We start from the raw sequence: 19,836 nt of genomic DNA, 5'->3' as shown, positions 1-19,836 counted from the left end.
CTAGCTGAAAAGCAGGTTTAGCCAAGTGAGGATGTTAAGACAAGAAAAAGATGAACAATGAATTTTTCTAATGTTTTCCAATAAATTAAAGGAATCTAGTAAATAGTAAACTACCATTGATAACAATACAAATACAATTAGTTTAATGGGGTCAATTGAACCGATGTTAAAATAAACATACAATAATATTTGTTGTTATGTAAACAAATTTCGCCTTTGAAAAACCAAAGAATTCATATTTCTCGGTAACATTTTTCTCCAGCATTTACAGACACTAATGGCCACATGAATTGTGAACGATTCATGGTATGGATCATACGACCTGAGGTCTGACTTGTGATATTTGGCAGTTATTTGAAAAGATTGAAGATAGATCTTATCAACAGCTGCCAAGCAATACATACCAGACAGACATCAGAGTTGTTGCGTACGCCCCTGGCGTAGATGCGCACCGTCCGATCCAATTACCATATCAACTCTCGCACACCAGCGCACTCAGGTAATGTACGCCACCTTTACCCTTTGTAGACAGTGGTCAAGCGACGATCCAATGCATTGTTGAAAAAGATAATGATCGATCAATGTGAAAGCGCCTATCTAGCCAATCTTGCGTGCAGTTGCATTAGTTTGTTGTTTATTAGTGCTTTAATTGAAGTGCAATTATTATTAAATCTAATTTGCTAACTACAGAAATCCCAATTAGGTAATGTTTTATCTCTTAAGTCGCGTAAAGTGAATTACAAACATAGAATTTTCTCTACAGTGTTCGCCCTTACAAAAGTGAATTTGTATAACCTGAAATCTAAAGTCCTATACCTACATGCAAAGGTAAATTTGTTAGCCTAATAATTGTTAAATACCTACCTAAATCTAAATTATTCTAGTACGGACATTAGTACGGAAAGTTGCAGTGAGCGCATTTGTAACAAGTAATTTCAGTGAAGCTGAAAACCTCGCGTGACCTTTGGTGACAAGCATAGCACAACGGGACTAAACGTGAGTTAAAATGTCCAAAACTTATTATTGTGAACCTAACACTAAACATGAACAATTTAAGAAAAATTATTATTGTACAAACACTAATAGAACTATCATGCAAAATCCATATTTCAGGAATAAAATAATACCCTATTTAAGAACGTAAATCCTACGTCTCCGGTCGTTCTGGTATTATTAATTCGGAAATCAACCCGTGCCGTTATATGTTGGCAACTTCCAACAACTTATTTTATTCGTTTACTGACGAGTGAACACGGTCAAATACGGTCATGTCGAGTCGCGGTCGGTCAAATAAGGGCAGTAATGCCGGCGGTAGTGATAGTGGTGCAATTGGTGGTGTGAAAGTGGTGGTCACCGACGAAACAGTGGAACCAGAGGCGTCCTTTCCTGGTCGGTCGTGCAGAGTTTGCCGTACGGATGATTCGGATGAAATGGTGAGGTGTGACAGATGTCTGAAGTGGTTCCACTTTTCCTGCGTGGGAGTTACCCAAGCCATCGAGAACGATCCCTGGAGTTGCAAGGATTGCGCGAATGCGGAGCAGGTTCCAGAGTGGCTGGTGAACCCGTGTGATAGTGGCGCCAAAAAGAAGCATGCTGCAGAATTCGATAGCGACAAGCTGAACCTTCAACCTCTTCAAGAGCTAGATGACCCGTTAACTCCCAAAACGTCGAAAGCTAGCAAGGTTGGAGGACAGGCGGAAAGTAAGAGGCACGAGTTAGCAACCAGGCGCTGCCTAAGGAAACTGGCGAAAAACCATCGACCAGCTTCGAAAAGGCAAAGTCTGTGATATCTCACGCATCCAGTCGAGCATCTAGCAGATCCTCGCAATCTCTTGCCAAGCTGAAGCTGCAGAAGCTCGAAGAGGAGAGGATCCTGAACGCGAAGAAGCTGGAGCAAGAACAAGCCTACCTGGAGGAGAAGTATAGGCTGCTGGAGGAGATGGTTAGTGAGAGAGGATCTGATGTTAACAGCGTGTCGGATGCTGTAAGCGAATGGCGTCCCCGAGCGCAATCGAGTCACCGCTCGCAGCAGGGAGATCAGCGGTCAGCCCAACACGAACCTTTTGATCTTGGCGCCAATTCCCCGGGCAACCTCAGATGTAGGTCATTCGTTGAAGAACAACGCAGCGTGCACCGAGAAGTCCCACACTTCGTCAACCGTGTTACAGAACGTGAAGAAGATTGCTGCCCGTTAACCAAGAAGCAGTTGGCGGCCCGGCAGGCTGTTTCTAAGGATCTGCCCCAGTTTTCCGGCAACCCCGAGGATTGGCCGTTATTCATAGCGACGTTCAACAACACCACGGCAATGTGCGGCTTTACGAACGAAGAGAACATCTTCCGACTGCAGAAAAGCCTCAAAGGGCGAGCCTTCGAAGCAGTGAAGAGCCGTCTAGTACATCCTTCGAACGTTCCCGGTGTGCTCAAGACCCTGAGAATGATGTTTGGGCAGCCAGAAGCCATCGTGCACACACTCATAGAAAAAATCAACTCCCTGCCGGCCATAAGAGAAGATAAGCTGGAAACTCTGGTGGACTTCGCCGTAAATGTGGAGAATTTTTGTGCGACCGTGGACGCCTGCGGCCTAGATGAATATCTGTACAACACCACCCTCCTACATCAGCTTGTGAGCAAGTTACCTCCCACGATCAAGCTAAATTGGGCGCAGTACAGGATTTCTCTGCCCGGAGTCAACCTAGCAGCATTTAGCACCTGGATGTATTCTCTCGCCGAAGCTGCCAGTGCAGTGAATATTCCGTCCATCACGAATACACGACCAATGCGGTGCGACAGCCGTAATACAAAAAAGGCCTTCGTAAACGCTCATTCCGAGAGCACTTCGGCGGAACCACGCCCATCGAATCCTCCGAGTGGAAAGAATCCCAGCCCAGGCGGCGACTGTATCGTTTGCAAGGGCACTTGTAAGACAGTAGAAAAATGCAAGCGCTTTCTTGACTATTCCCGAGACACACGTTGGGCTGTAGTTCGAGACTTTGCACTGTGTCGTCGCTGCCTCTGCCGTCACAATGGATTATGCCAGGCTAAGCTATGCGGTAAGAACGGATGTCAGTTCAAGCACCATGCGTTGCTGCACAACGATCAAAAACAGCCATCGTCAGCTACTCCGGTAGCGCCATCCTCTTCAACAGCAGTGTCTTCAGCGGCGGAAACTAACGAATCCCCAAAGGCCGGCTCCAGCTCAACAGCGCACGGTTGCCACACGCACCAGACTAAATCAAGCGACGTACTGTTTCGCTACCTTCCGGTAGTGTTGCACGGTAAACACCGATCGATCCGTACATACGCCTTCCTTGACGATGGCTCCGATCTTACGTTACTCGATGAAGAGCTAGCCGATGAACTAGAACTGGATGGGGAAGTACGATCGCTTTGTCTGCACTGGACCGGTGGCACTCAACGGCAAGAAGTGAAGTCCAAGATCGTTGAACTGGAGATAGCCGGTGTTCACAGTGGAGCTAGAAGTTTCGCTATCAGCGGTGCACGCACAGTGAACGAGCTTCTTCTGCCGTACCAGACCCTGAACATCGATGAACTGTCAACGCTATATCCACACCTGCAAAGACTTCCAATCGATTCGTACCGAAATGTCCGACCGCGGATTCTGATTGGACTCAAGAACCAACATCTCAGTCTCGCTCTGAAGTGCCGCGAAGGGAAGCCGAAGGACCCTGTCGCCATTAAAACCCGTTTAGGCTGGACAGTGTGTGGCGGAGAAACATCAGAGTCTGCAACCAGCCCAGTGCACTCTGTCTACCACATTGGATCCTGCGAAGACCACAACAAGGCAGATGAGGATCTACACCAGGTTATCAAAGACTACTTCGCGCTAGATAGCTTGGGGATCATGAAACCGATCAGAGCGCTTCTTTCCGTCGATGATCAGCGCGCGCAGTCTCTTCTCCAGTCGTTGACGAAATTCACGGGGGAACGCTACGAAACCGGTCTGCTTTGGCGTCACGAAACCACTCGTTTACCGGACAGTCAAGGAATGGCTCATCGTCGGTTCCAGTGCCTCGAAAAACGCATGAGCAAGGACGACACGCTTGCCAAAACGTTGAGGGAAAAGATGGCGGATCACCTGGCCAAAGGCTACGTACGAAAACTATCCGATGACGAGCTGCAGCAAGCTTTTCAACGCGTTTGGTATCTCCCAGTGTTCCCGGTAACTAACCCAAACAAACCAGGGAAGGTGAGAATAGTTTGGGATGCGGCAGCCAAGGCTTTCGGAGTATCATTGAACTCCGCTTTATTGAAGGGTCCTGACAATCTTTCTTCGTTGTTCACCGTGCTGATCCGCTTCCGTGAGCATCCCGTAGCGCTGACAGGTGATATACGTGAGATGTTTCACCAGGTTCGCATTCAAAAAGACGATCAACATTGCCAGCGATTCTACTGGAGAGACGAAGATGGAAAAACAGCTGTATACGTCATGTGCGTCATGACATTTGGCGCTTGCTGTTCCCCTAGCAGTGCACAGTACGCAATGAATCTGAACGCCAAGCGCTTCGATAAAGAGTATCCAGAAGCTGTGGAAGTCATCGAGAAGCAGCACTACGTCGATGATATGCTCGTGAGCGTCGACACCGAGGAGGAGGCTATTAAACTCGCGGAGGATGTCAGATTTGTGCACTCGCAGGGCGGGTTCGAAATCCGAAACTGGACCAGTAATTCGCAACGTGTATTAGAAGCTCTTCGCAGCAGTAACGCCGAGGAGAAGAGTTTGGACCTCTCGCCAGAAATGACGGCCGAAAAGGTGCTTGGGATGTGGTGGTGTACAGCTACCGACGTTTTCACCTACAAAGTCGGTTGGGACCGCTACGACCAAGATTTGTGGGAAGGTCTCCGTCAACCTACGAAACGGGAAGTCCTCCGAGTCCTTATGACGATATTCGACCCCCTTGGGCTCATCGCGCCCTTCCTAATGTTTCTCAAGATCCTGCTGCAAGAAATCTGGCGAAGTGGCATCCAGTGGGACGACCGAATCGACGACAACGCCTTCACCAAGTGGCGTAGTTGGCTGCAGGTCCTGCCCCAAGTCGAGCATGTCCAAATACAACGATGCTTCCGCTCCCACTTGAATCCTGCATACGACGACGTGCAACTACACACCTTCGTTGATGCGAGCGAAAACGGCATGGCTGCTGCATGCTTCCTGAGATTCGTCCGGAATGAAGTCGTCTGGTGCTGTCTAGTAGCCGCCAAAACAAGAGTAGCTCCCTTACGATATCACTCGATTCCGAGACTCGAGCTCATGGCAGCGGTTATTGGTACAAGACTATCCCAAACAGTTATTGATTCCTTGACCTTCAACGTCAGCAAGCGGTTCTACCACTCGGATTCCAGGGACGTCATCTGCTGGCTGTATTCGGACCACCGTCGCTATACACCTTTCGTTGCCTGCCGAGTCAGCGAGATCCTGGAGACTACAGAGCAGTATCAATGGCGCTGGGTCCCGACAAAGCTCAATGTGGCAGACGACGCAACGAAATGGGAGAAATTTCCAGACATGACTCCAGAGTCGAGGTGGTTCATCGGCCCGGACTTTCTGCGGCTGCCAGAAGAAGCGTGGCCATGCCAATCAATGAAGGGTAGCAAGACAGATACCGAACTTCGTCCACGTCTGCTGACTCACTTTACCTTGCCGGACCCCGCAATCAACGTCTCCAGCTGGAAGCGGATGCTAAAGGTAGCCACACTAGTTCATCGTTTCCCTGCAAACTGCCGATTAAAGAAGCAACGGAAACCTATCCTTCGTGGTCCTCCATCCACAGAGGAACTCCAGCTTGCTGAGCGCTACGTAATCAGACAAGCACAACGCGAAGCCTACCCGGAGGAAACAGCTACTCTTCAGCACCCGTCGAAATCCATCCCCAAGACTAGCTCTCTCTACAAACTAACCCCATGGCTGGACGACCATGGGTTGATGCGGATGCGAGGAAGAATTTCTGCCTGTGCCCAAGCCATCGAAGACTCCAAAAATCCGATCATCCTTCCACGTGACCACCACACCACCAAACTCATAATCGCACATTACCACAACAAATACAACCACCAGAACCATGAAACCGCAATAAATGAACTCCGCCAGAGGTATTGCATTCCTCGGCTTCGAGCGACCTACGCGAAGGTACGCTACAATTGCCAACACTGCAAAAACAATCGTGCCGTTCCGCAACCTCCAATGATGGCTGAACTGCCTCCAGAGCGACTTGATGCCTTCGCTCGACCCTTCACCAATATTGGCGTCGACTACTTCGGGCCAATGGAAGTCGTCGTGGGCCGCCGAGTAGAAAAACGATGGGGAATGTTGATCACGTGCCTAACCACACGCGCGATTCACATCGAAGTGGTGCATACGTTAAGTACCGACTCATGCATCATGGGACTCCGCAACTTTGTAGCACGCCGTGGTACACCGAGGACGATCTACAGCGATCGCGGGACCTGCTTCATCGGAGCGAGCCGTGAATTGGGAGAAATTGAAGCAGCGATAAACCAAGAGGAGCTGATGAAGGAGTTTGGTGGAACTGAAACGACCTGGAAGTTCAACCCCCCGGCGTCGCCACACATGGGTGGCAGCTGGGAACGCTTGATAGGCATCGTTAAGCGTAACCTGATGACAATTCGGCCCCCACATAAGCCCAACGACGAAGTGCTACGAAACCTTCTAGCCGAGATCGAACACACCGTCAATTCTCGGCCTCTGACGCACGTACCGGTTGATGACGAATCTTCACCCGCTCTCACTCCTAATCACTTTCTCCTGGGTTCATCTGATGGAACGAAGCCATTAAGTACTCTAGACGACACCGGAGTGACACTTCGGCGGACCTGGAAGATGTCTCAACAGCTGGCCAACCAATTCTGGAAGCGTTGGTTGACCGACTACTTGCCGGAAATTACGCGCAGGACGAACTGGTATGCTGACACGAAGCCAATCGCAATTGGTGACGTGGTGGTGATTGTCGACCCGAAGCTGCCCCGCAACTGCTGGCCTAAGGGTAAAATCATCGCCACCAGCGTTAGCCCCAAGGACAACCGGATCAGATCGGCAACCGTGCAGACCGCGACTGGGATGTTCGAACGACCAACAGCTAAGCTTGCAGTATTAGATGTACGGCGCGACGAATCGTAAGCCGATTTCACAATCGGCGTACCCGGGGGGAGTGTTGCGTACGCCCCTGGCGTAGATGCGCACCGTCCGATCCAATTACCATATCAACTCTCGCACACCAGCGCACTCAGGTAATGTACGCCACCTTTACCCTTTGTAGACAGTGGTCAAGCGACGATCCAATGCATTGTTGAAAAAGATAATGATCGATCAATGTGAAAGCGCCTATCTAGCCAATCTTGCGTGCAGTTGCATTAGTTTGTTGTTTATTAGTGCTTTAATTGAAGTGCAATTATTATTAAATCTAATTTGCTAACTACAGAAATCCCAATTAGGTAATGTTTTATCTCTTAAGTCGCGTAAAGTGAATTACAAACATAGAATTTTCTCTACAGTGTTCGCCCTTACAAAAGTGAATTTGTATAACCTGAAATCTAAAGTCCTATACCTACATGCAAAGGTAAATTTGTTAGCCTAATAATTGTTAAATACCTACCTAAATCTAAATTATTCTAGTACGGACATTAGTACGGAAAGTTGCAGTGAGCGCATTTGTAACAAGTAATTTCAGTGAAGCTGAAAACCTCGCGTGACCTTTGGTGACAAGCATAGCACAACGGGACTAAACGTGAGTTAAAATGTCCAAAACTTATTATTGTGAACCTAACACTAAACATGAACAATTTAAGAAAAATTATTATTGTACAAACACTAATAGAACTATCATGCAAAATCCATATTTCAGGAATAAAATAATACCCTATTTAAGAACGTAAATCCTACGTCTCCGGTCGTTCTGGTATTATTAATTCGGAAATCAACCCGTGCCGTTATATGTTGGCAACTTCCAACAAGAGTGTTTGATTCTTATCATAAAATGTGCATATCATTCTGGCGGACGTTAGTGCTCGTAAATGCTGGATATAAATGTTAGCGGGAAATATAAATTCATTGGATTTTCAAAAGCGAAAACTGCTTACAAATAATAACAAACATTATTGTATTTTTATTGTAACAACGATTCATTTGACGCCATTCAATTAATTGTATTTGTATTGTAAGAACAATGAAAAAACATTAAGATATATTGTTATCTTTTGAAAATTGCCCTAAAAATGTCTCATAAAAACACAATACATTCTATTGTTTTTCGCGAAAAAGTGTATGAAAATTTTCTCAAAATTGTATGGTTAAGATACATAACGACCACAATTTTTTATTGTAAAAGTGCCATTTACCATTCGCCGAATGGTATAGAACAATAGGGGTGATGGTGAGTGTGTTGTGTAAATTACAATATGTTTAATGGTGAATATTTTTCGAAAAAATGGTGTTGTAACAATAAAATTTACCGTATTTTATGATACTTTTTATCAGGGTCTCTTCGTTCACTTTGCTCTTATCAATTATTGCAATGTAATGGTACACTTTTCAACTACTTTTGCAGTACAAATCAAAAGACGATTGTTTTGACCATCGTTCAATGCAAGGAGACAATCATAATACAAATGAACAGCTGAGATATTAACGAAAGAGAGGGAAACCAAAGAGAGCCTCTCTTCTGCAGATAGGATTTTTAGACATGTTTGGCCTGCTTGGATACAAAAATGCAGTGACATACGTGAGACCGCACATAACTTGCGAACGGATGGTCCGATTTGGGTTGTCTTAGTTTTGTTTTGTCGGTTTTCACCCAAGGAAGGTTTATGAGGCAAAAAACATGGAAAAATTTAGAGTTTTTGAAAATCTGGTTTTCATACATTTTGAAGTGGGACTTGAACTTGCCTAGAGACTTGAAACGTCAAAAAACGCAGTAGAAAAGACTAAGTTTGCCGGGTACAGCTAGTAGTTTGTAAAACTAATAGGCTAACGTACCCAATAAGCAACAAATTACAAATTAAATTGGAGGTCATTCGAATTCTTCTATTGAAACTGGCTCATGGGTTGTTTTACCGTTTTACCTTAAACAACTTTTTTGATATTACTCAAAATAACTAATCCCATTTAAGCGTGCAATATTTACCATCGCTTTCAGGGTTGTAGTCCCGATCTAGGATGTCTCGATTATCCGTGACCGTCAGAAATGTCAACAGAAGCCTCTTGTTTATGTTTCGGATGTCGCATTTTCATTTTACAATAATTTATTAGATTTTACATATAAAATGCTGTTTTCTAGCAGCATTTTCAAGTGGTCTGTGATGCAGTTGCTCTGAAGGATCGCTACGAAGTGGAAAAATGAAAAATAGTGTTAGATGAAATTGTGATTAAGCATATTATTGTCGACCTTGGGATCCAGCATCGTAAACGATCCGAAACATGGAAGAATCCCACCACCGCAACATAATGGACCACCTGGATATGGGTACCGGTGGGCATCATCTGCAGGATGATTTATCCAAGGGTGTGCTACGGACGATTCATAACGTGGAGAATGGGACGCTGCATTTCATCACGATTCCTCCGGCGTCCAACAGCCGTGAACAGGAGTACATCGAGAGTTCGTTGTTGGGAGCCGATCTACTATCCAGCCACATTCCCAACGGTATGCTAGTGGACTACATCAGCAATCCGGGCCCGCCAACTCCAAGCAGCCAATACCACCAGCCGACTACGAACATACTGGATCACCACAATAATGGCATCCAGACGTACACAGCTGAAGACCTGCAAACGCTAGTGGACGCCAGTAGTTTGCAAACTTCGGAGAGTGACCGGAAGTTGTTTCTCCAGTTTGTTAACAAACCAACCGGGCAGCTATCGCATGAAGCACCGGTAATTGTAACGAATCCAAAGGTAAGATTTTTCATCTATTTAATCAATACATTCTACGCTTTAGAGTTTTAGATTTTAAACTTAAACATAAAAATTTATGAAGATAAATACATACAGTACTTAGTCTAACAACTAGATTTTCGCAGTTGACAATATTTCTACAAAAACAGCAAAATTTGCTGATTTTTTGTGTGTTGATTGCATTCAGTTGGTGTGTTCCCTCGGTTTTTCCGTTGTTCTTTTATTTACCGTAAGTTACCCATTTACAAGCCATTATGACTAATGAGAAGTTCTGCGGTAGAGCAACTTGTTGGCGTTCTGCCAGATTCAATAGGTATTACTGAAAAGTCAATAACTCCACTGTGTATATCCATTTAAAGTTAGTGTTTTCGTTGTTTATATTCTAGCTGAACATATATTGGGTAAACTTTAGCCTACATCATTTCAATTTCTGTTTACTCTTTCAGGATCTGTCTTCCGTTAATACTTTGACTGAGCATGACAAACTGGCCCAATCTGCGCACTCCCAAGCGCTGGCCAACGTCAGTCATATGACTGTTCCTGCATCAGCGAACAGCTTCATTCATTATCATCACCAGGACCAACTTCTGAGTACGACGCATTCTAATGTGCCTAATCTCAATGGTACGGGAAATGTACTGAACAGCCACCATGGACCGCATCACCATCAGCAACAACATCATTCCCATCCCCATCATCATCACTCGCATCAGATAATTCAAAATACGGCACAGCTTCAGCAACAACCAACACTGATCCAAACACCACAACAGCAACCGACGCAACAGCTTTTATCCTCAATTCATCCGATGCTGCAGAACGATTGCACGCCGGCCAAACTGTTCCATGTATCTTCGTCCGCTCCGGTCAGCACGAACATATCAATCAACACCAGCACAAACCAAAACGTAAGTACTTTTGTAACATTTTGCAGATTGTAGGGCTTAACTAATAGATTTATCATATTTTCTAAGACTCATCAAAGCTCTTGTTATTAATAAACATTATTTTCAACTCATACACCCTAGAAGCGGAAGGCATAGGGTAGAAGCTTCAGTTTTGGCCATAGTGCGGTATTCAGCCTGTTACGATCTAAATCGGCATACACTTATTTTTTACTAGTAGATTCTACTATAATATGATGATTACAGCTGTGAAAACCATATATTTTGATTGAAAACTTTAAAAAAAAAATTTTTTTCTTAAAAAATCAGCTCCCATATATTTATTTTTTAAGCAAATTTGAAGATTTTTTTTTGTACATTTTTCCTTATTCGTTAATTTTTCATGTTTTGGCCCTAATGTGTTATATATTTTTTTGTTTATGTCACTGTTGTAAGGTATATCCAAATCTCAGTAATAGATAATAAGTGGACATTGTACGTTGTATGTTAAAGATAAAAGCAAATAAATAATAATAATAATAATAATAATAATATATTTATTTTGGCCAGGGTGCTTCTAATTTGGCCACTCCCATAAGAAATACACGTGATTGGCCAAAATAGAAACCAAAGCTGAGAATATGACCAAAACTGTGGCGATGCTTCTATTTTGGCCAGTGCCACTTCTAATACAAAAATCAAGTATTAGCAAGCATTTTTCTAATAAAGTATAGATCGAAACCTTTAATTTGACACATTGGTAGTGTTCATTAGATTATTGGTTATTTTTATAAAAATGATTTCCCTTAAATTGACCAAAACCGGTGCCCGCACCCTACTACTCGACAGTCTCAATTTGTGATCCGCGCTCCGAGAATCGACTTTAGATTAAAATTGTTATGTTAGAATTAGGTATACAAATGACAATCTATATCTGGAGCAACATTTGAAAAGGGCATACAAGCATTGGTAAACAATGACTTCACACGTCGCTCCTGAGCCCTCATCAGCTTATTCACAAAAACTAAGACCGTTATCAGATAGAGCAAACATCGATCTTTCGGATAACGGTGTTCATTTGCGTGGGCGGGCTGCTGTTATGCCCTACGGAGCGTTTTCGAAAAAAGACACAAGACCTCTTGGGCCCTTTTCAAATGTTGTTCCAGATATAGCGTCTACAATAGTATAGACTGAGACCTTCGATTGCGATCCACCCTCTATAAATTATGTTGCGTCAAATTCAGACGACCTAATCAATCCATGGAACGAGTGTCTAGCATAGCTCTGTTCCCCTCAAGTTCCCCATGTTTCCACGGGTCAGTCGATGACAGAGATCGCCAGCTAAGATGCTAGAAGCTAGATTAAGAAGGTCCGTGTCTAGCACATGTTAATCTAGGAGCTGCTAATCAAACACCATTTGTTCTGGCATCTTTCATCCGGCGGATGAAAATGCCCTTTCCCCGGAAGCCATATCTAAAGTTCATTCATTATCATCACCAGGAGCAGCTTCTGAACGTGGCTAATCTCAATAGTGTAGGAAACCACCACCAGCAACCCTCGTATCAGCTAATTCAAAATACGACACAACTTCAGCAGCAACCAACAGTGATCCTTATGCCACAACAGCAACCGAAGCTACAGATTTTATCTTCAATCCATCCTGTGCTGCAGAACGAGTGCACACCAATTCAGTTATTCCATGTGTCTTCATCAACTCCGGTCAGCACAAACGTAACATTCAACGCCAGCGTAAACCAAAACGTAAGTCAAAATGACATCATCTGAGCTTGAGCCTCGATTGATCGTTCGTAAGAATGCCAAATGCTAAAATAGCTCTGATGCTCTCAAGCTCCTAAACCATGCTTCCACGGGTCAGTCGATGACAAAGACCGCCATCTAAGATTTATGTGTTTAGCTGGTAGTGCAGCATGGACACTATTGTCCTTCTGACTTCAGCTTGATCAAGAAGGTTCGTGCCCAGCGTCTGTTCTGGCATCTAACGGTTTAAAATTCTCCTCCACCTAAGATCCCTTTATTATCCTCACCAGGACCAGCTTCTGGATATGGCGCATTCTAACGTGGATCGTGTTAATGGTACGGAAAATGCCGTGCATGATCATCAACCCCATCTCCATCAAGATCACTCTCATCAGATAATTCAAAATACGGCACAACTTCAGCAGAAATCAACACTGGTCCAAACGCCACTACAGCAACCGACGCAACAGTTCTCATCCTCAAATCTTCCTATGTTGCAAAACGATAACACGTCGGCCAAGTTGTTCCATGTATCTTCGTCGGCTCCGATCAGCTCAAGCGTATCGATCAACACCAGCGCAAACCAAAACGTAAGTCAAGTAATACCATGGCGTTTGAGCTTGAGCATGACTGACCACTCGTAGTTGCACATCCAGTACCGTCAGATCAGCTACACTCACACAAGGTACAATAATGACATAGCTGCTTGAGACTAACAGATATCTTCAAACTTGAAATGCCTGGAGAGACCTGGAAAACAAGAATTCCACAGGGAAAAATCTGGAATACTCAGGGATTTTTTAGAGTTCCTACTCACGGTAACGATTAAAAATGCATTACACCTCTGGATCATTGGGCCGAAGTATGTTAGGTCGAATGAGTTTAAAAGCATAGACGGGTAGTCTAGGCCTGCCGTGAATCGCAAGTCAGTCCCGTTTGTAAAAGTAGGCATCAATAAAATGAATCCTGATGTTTTCAAATTCGATTTCTATGGAAAATTTAAAAAAAAATCGTAAAAAAGTATTCAAATCAACTTTTGCGATCATTATAAAATTTAAACGTATTATTTCGAACGTGAAAACTTATGACTGCGAAAAATTTGAAAGTGACTTAAATATTGTTCGGTTTTGGCTTGGTGGGCATACAAGTTTGTGATGGGACTGACTTATTATTACTTTTCAATATGGGAAAATCTGACTTGGTGTTGTTATTCGATTTTACTGAACAAACGATATCATTTTTTTTATTTACGCATCTGAAAGATCATCCGGAGATATATCGAAAACTGCCATAAACTCAATGTTGCCCAAAAACTTGTCATTTACGGCATACCTCGAAAGAGCAGTCCATTTCTAAAAGAAGGGTAAATCTCTGACAGGAGTGCTAGTAGTGTGACCGCCCAAAATGATAGTTTAAGATATAGGTACTAGTGTGCTCAAGAGTCTAGATGTGAGATATGTCGCGGGAATTTAAAAAAATCTTCCCAAGAGTTCGAAAAAACATTTTACCAACATTAATGACCTGATACCGCATTAAATATTTCTTCTATTAAAAACAAGTGTTATTGGGATTGAAAACAAGTTTTCATGGGATTAAAAACGCATTGAGTGTCTAAAAATGATCCGATTCTAATACTCAAAGGCATGATCTAACTATTCTGGAACGAAAATCTAGCAACAATCTTGAAAACATTGGTGATGGATCATGGGATGATTTTCAGGAATAATATTAATAAGATAATTCCGTTTCTGCAATAAAATAGTGTCAAAAGCGTGAGTATGACGATTTCTTGCCTAATTTGATGGTGTTTAAGCAAAACTTTAGGTGACTGTGCTGTTGATGTTGCATGAAATAGAATACATCAATGCAATTACCCGAAGTTTTGCTCAAAAAGCATGCACTATTTCATTGCAGAAACAAAGAACCCATTCATACTAAAATTCAGCTCATTACTAAAAACCTAGTACTTTACTGATTGCGTTCTATTGGAGTTACATACATCTAGGAAATACTGACGAAATAGCAATATCATTTTCTGGCGCTTCCAAAAGAATTACCTAAACAAATGTTAAATGAATTAACAGAAGTCTTTCCGCTGACTTTGATTCAACTTGCAGTACTGTTGTATACCTAATATCCGTAAAACATTCTTATATTGTTTACAGTGCATCACCATACCACCGCTGGCTCCCATCAGGCGTGTCGAATCTCCAAAGCGCTACGTCACCTACCAGATGAATGTCAGATCGTCCTCAGATGTCATATCGACCGAGAGTTTCATCTCTCGCGAGGATCTCATTGATTGCGAGCCTCGCTCTGACGAGGATGAAGATCACGAACCGGCAACGATAAACACACCCAACACGCACTTTGCGAACAACTACCTGCCTCACAAGAAGCGCCTGGCCAAGAAACTGGGCGACCCCAAAAGTACAAACACTCCAGATCCTCAGTTTCTCAGAAATACGGTTATTTCAAATGATCATCAAAACGTGCCAGATCGGTGCATCGGCAAGGAAACGACCAAACAATTTGCCTGCCAGCTTTGCAGTGTTTCGTTCGAGGATCAGTTGGACTTTTTCACGCATTTGAAAGGGCACTACGAACCTCCGACGGAAAGTCCTAACGATGAGGGCAAAAGTAGTGATCCGAAAAAGAAGCCAAAGCTTCCGCGGGTCAAACACACCAAAAAGTTGAAGAATGACAAATCATCTAAGGTGGTGACGGAGGACGAATCACGAACATCTGCTTACCACACTAACAACCAGAGTGCCTTCGTGGCCCAAGCAGTTAGCGATACCGACAACAAAGGAGCTTACCAACAGACGGATCAACTGAGCGCGGAACGGTCTGTATTGAATACTGGCGGTACCGACCTGGAAACAACTGGAGAGTTCAGCGAAACCGAAGACATGTTAGAGGGAATCAGAAATGTTGTTCAGAAAGTACAGGAAGCAGTCGATACGGATACCAACGATGGTCTAGGCACAAACCTTGTCGATCGCAATAGGGTTCTAACGAGCGGTAGCGTAGATGATAAGGCATGGTTCCAATCTCACCAACAACAGCTGCAACAACAGTCGATGCCAGTAACGGCGGACCAGTCGTGCATTTCCAAGCCGATCGGTTTCGGTAACAGTCTAGATGCTGAGGAGATCCATATCAACACTGGTAACGAAAACTTCGTGCTGTTTATCAATAAGGGCGATTATCAGGATCAAGGTGAGTGCATAGCAGAAGTTTTAAGCTTTTAAGATAGGGTGACGATGGGTATTATCGGCAAGTTTATTCTCTTCGTCATGGCGGGTTTTGGTCTACCAAATTTCCTGAAACTTGGTTATATAATTCAGCATGGTTGGGAAGGATTTGAGGCCAACTTTGAGTTCAACAGCTTTAAAAAAAACCCAATGACGAAGAGAACAAAACTGCCGAAAATACACAAATTTTCCTATTTCAATAATTTATGACTTTTATGGTATGGCCATAATGTCTCGTTTACGATAATGATTAAGCGAAAAACAACATTAACGTGCTCCTTCTTCCATTTATTTTCAGATATGGCTAGTCAGCAAAATACAGCACAACATCACCTACCACCATCCAATCGGCAACCCTCGAACTCAACGATTCTATCGCATACAATGCAGCAACCCACTCATGATCATTCGACGTCTTATATGATGGGGACTGAACCATCGCTCCAGCAGCCGACGTCCACCATCGGTGAATGCGACATGAACGGTATACAGATTCTCGATCTCGGTTCGAACGTTATAGAGAACCATGAAATAGCCAAGCTGGTCGACTTCAACCTGACCACGCCGACTCCTCATATGAACCCACTCCCGTCTGGGACCAAATTTGTGAAAGATCCTCACAGCAAACATGGCAGCATAGCGGTCGGAAACAATATGCAATCCGAACATGATCAAGAGGAGTTTTATCTTTCCGAAGATGACATCGCAGAGGACGATGATGCTAGCGATGAAGATCCTGATGAAGCAGTATTGGATGAAGGTCAGAAGTTTAAAGCCCGGGTGGACCCGGTTCACGATGTGAGTGTGATTACGACTTGTTCATCAGCGCCACCAGGCAAGCAGAAAGGTCGTAAGAAAATCCATGGAAATGAGCCAGATGAACCGTTGAACGAGAATGAAACGAAAAAGGTCAGCAAGAAGTACCCATGTGCCGAACCCGACTGTGATAAGGTGTTCAATTCCAAAACGGCCGTTCGATACCACGAGCTGCAGCATAAGAACGAAAGACCTTTCAGCTGCAGTGAGTGTCCGAAAAATTTCTTCACATCCAGTGCTTTAAAAGTGCACGAGCGGTTGCATTCCGGCGAGAAACCATACAAGTGCGACGAATGTGGCCGAGCATTCCGCCAGTGGGGTGACATGAAGTACCATCAGGCCTCCATTCACTCTAACGAGAAAACGCATCAATGCGAGTTTTGTGGAAAGAAATTTGCCCGTAGATATTCTCTGGTGCTACATAGGAAAATTCACCTTAACGAGAAAAATCACGTGTGCGACATATGCAACAAAGCATTTCGGGCGAGTTCGTACCTGCAATCCCATCGGATGATACATACCGGAGAAAAACCGCACACGTGCAAGCTCTGCCAGAAAAAGTTCCGCTGTGGTGGTGACCTGAAGCGACATCTCAAGATACACGACCGAACTAAACCGACTTCGTGCAGTAAACTAAAGACCACAGTACAACAGGGTGAGGAGGAATCGTCATCCGTTAAAACGACCCCCAAGGTCGTCAATACGAGCACCCCAAAAACAACGAAAAAGCAATCCGCAAGCAGCGTCATAGACCTGACCAAGATCAAAAACGAAGACGCAAACAAAACGTGGAGCAAACAGACGCCAGTTGTGACGGTACTAACGAAGGACATCAATAATGCCGTGGGAGGATCCGGCAGTAGGATTGCCAGTAGCAGCAGTACTGGTGGTGCAGCTTCCAGCCAACTGATATATCTCACGCCGGCCGCTGGGGATCAGTTTCGAAAGCCGGAAGGGACTGTTTTTCTGACGGATATGGGGCGGTGGTAGGAGTTCGTAATGCAATTCTGTACTTTGTAGTTTCTGTAGGTCTCATATTGTAGATTTAAAGCATTATGTCAGAAAACTATTTTTACTTAAAATAAATACACATGAGTGTAAGTACAAAATTTCATTTTCATTTTTTTCATTTTGGAGCATCTGGTGGGGCAATGAGAGCGCAAGCCAGTCTAAAGCCGATGATAAGGAGGGGTAATGGCTGACTGATTTCCTACTCTCTCCGACTCGCCTGTCACCCCGGAAAAAATGTCCCTTCAGTTCTGGAAAATATGTTACATATTCCCAATAAAGCATTTAATCGAATTGTCCGCGTGGTTTTGTAGTACTCCTACTAGGTAAGAACCAATCATTGCCATTTGCCATACATAAAAAAGGCTAGACATGTCCCCATGGATAGCATTTGCATATGTAAAAGCTTTGCTGATTTGACTTTCCAATTCCCTCATCTCATGTGACAATACATCACAAGGTTACAAGGTTCGAATACCCATAAAATGAGATCATTCATTCGCACTGCAACACCATAGGAGATACCTGTGTAGTATCACATTGGTTGATTACAGTACAAATGGGAATATTCTCACGAGCGAGCGTGAGGTGGTGGAGAGGTGGCGGCAGCATTACTCAATGGCGACGTTGCAAGTACCGAAGGTGGCGTGGTAACAGATCTAGGAGTACAGGAAGAAAGACTTCCGGCCCCTGACCTACAAAAGATTGAGGAGGAGGTTGGCCGGTTGAAAAACAGCAAAGCCACTGGAGCAGATCAACTACGGTGGAGAAGCACTGGCGAGAGCACTACACTGGGTCATTACCAAATTTGGGAGGAGGAAGTATTACCGGAGGAATGGATGGAAGGTATCGTGCGTCCCATCTTACTAAAATGGCGACAAGTTGGGTTGCGGGAACTACCGCGCGATCACACTACTGAGCGCTTCCTATACTCTCTGAAATTTTATGCCGTCGTCTAGAGAGTTCGTGTGTGAGTTCATGGGTCAACGAGTTACAACGGATCAGATGTTCTCCATCCGCCAGGTGTTGCAGAAATGCCATGAATACAACGTGCCCGCACACCACTTGTTCATCAATTTTAAGTCGGCGTATGATACAATCGATCGAGACCAGCTATGGCAGATTATGCACGAATACGGATTCCCGGATAAACTGATACGATTAATCAAGGCGACGATGGATCGAGTGATCGTAGATGGCTGATCTACGTCCGAGTGCCAGGGAAGGACTCTAAGCTCAACTGTGCACTATGGTCCTCCGGAAAGTAGGGGGTTGGTGTCAGGCCCTACGAGCCAGCCGTAAAAAAACCATTGTAACGGAAAATCAGCAACAGAATAATACGAACCGAGACCAACGGCAACGACCCCAGCGAACGAAAAGGACTTGCGATTGGAAACTCGGTACGTGGAACTGCCGATCTCTCAACTTCATTGGGAGCACCCGCATACTCGCCGATCTACTGAAGGACCGCGGGTTCGGCATCGTAGCGCTGCAGGAGGTGTGTTGGACAGGATCCATGGTGCGAACGTTTAGAGGTAATCATACCATCTACCAGAGCTGCGGCAACACACGCGAGCTGGGAACAGCTTTCATCGTGATGGGTGATATGCAGAGGCGCGTGATCGGTTGGTGGCCGATCGACGAAAGAATGTGCAGGTTGAGGATCAAGGGCCGATTCTTCAACTTCAGCATAATAAACGTGCACAGCCCACACTCCGGAAGTACTGATGATGACAAGGGCGCATTTTACGCGCAGCTCGAACGCGAGTACGACCGCTGCCCAAGCCACGACGTCAAGATCATCATAGGAGATTTGAACGCTCAGGTAGGCCAGGAGGAGGAATTCAGACCGACGCTCACCAGTTCAGCGCTCACCAGCAAACGAACGAAAACGGCCTTCGACTCATTGATTTCGCCGCCTCCAAAAATATGGCCATACGTAGTACCTTTTTCCAACACAGCCTCCCTTATCGTTACACCTGGAGATCACCACAGCAGACGGAATCTCAAATCGACCACGTTCTGATTGACGCACTTCTCCGACATTATCGACGTCAGGACCTATCGTGGCGCCAACATCGACTCCGACCACTATCTGGTGATGGTCAAACCTCGCCCAAAACTCTCCGTCATCAACAAGGTACGGTACCGGCGACCGCCACGGTACAACCTAGAGCGACTGAAGCAA

At 44.7% G+C, this 19,836-nt stretch overlaps 2 protein-coding genes across 3 annotated transcripts; both read left to right on the top strand.

Moving 5' to 3' along the window:
• Window positions 1–1,725: 1,725 nt before the first annotated feature.
• On the top strand, window positions 1,726–7,985 carry LOC109404748 (uncharacterized). Its single transcript, XM_062851128.1, has 2 exons — window positions 1,726–7,592; window positions 7,649–7,985. Exon 1 carries the CDS (start codon window positions 1,940–1,942, stop codon window positions 7,151–7,153), a length of 5,214 nt encoding a protein of 1,737 aa, XP_062707112.1. The 5' UTR covers window positions 1,726–1,939; the 3' UTR covers window positions 7,154–7,592; window positions 7,649–7,985.
• Window positions 7,986–9,188: 1,203 nt separating this feature from the next.
• Window positions 9,189–17,754, top strand: LOC109420029 (uncharacterized). Of its 2 annotated transcripts, XM_029855265.2 has the most exons (6): window positions 9,189–9,925; window positions 10,372–10,833; window positions 12,310–12,570; window positions 12,858–13,157; window positions 14,733–15,789; window positions 16,123–17,754. In XM_029855265.2, the coding sequence occupies exons 1-6, from the start codon at window positions 9,449–9,451 to the stop codon at window positions 17,628–17,630; spliced, it is 4,065 nt and encodes a 1,354-aa protein (XP_029711125.2). In that variant the 5' UTR covers window positions 9,189–9,448; the 3' UTR covers window positions 17,631–17,754. The 2 variants fall into 2 exon arrangements, with proteins under 2 accessions (XP_029711125.2, XP_019549900.3); XM_019694355.3 differs by lacking the exons at window positions 12,310–12,570; window positions 12,858–13,157 and having other exon boundaries at window positions 9,192–9,925.
• Window positions 17,755–19,836: the final 2,082 nt, after the last annotated feature.

Source organism: Aedes albopictus, chromosome 2 (genome assembly GCF_035046485.1).
Source record: "Aedes albopictus strain Foshan chromosome 2, AalbF5, whole genome shotgun sequence".
In the NCBI taxonomy this organism is placed as follows: Eukaryota; Metazoa; Arthropoda; class Insecta; order Diptera; family Culicidae; genus Aedes; species Aedes albopictus.
The sequence above is the reverse complement of the archived record's forward strand: the minus strand, read 5'-3'. Positions and strand labels throughout refer to the sequence as shown.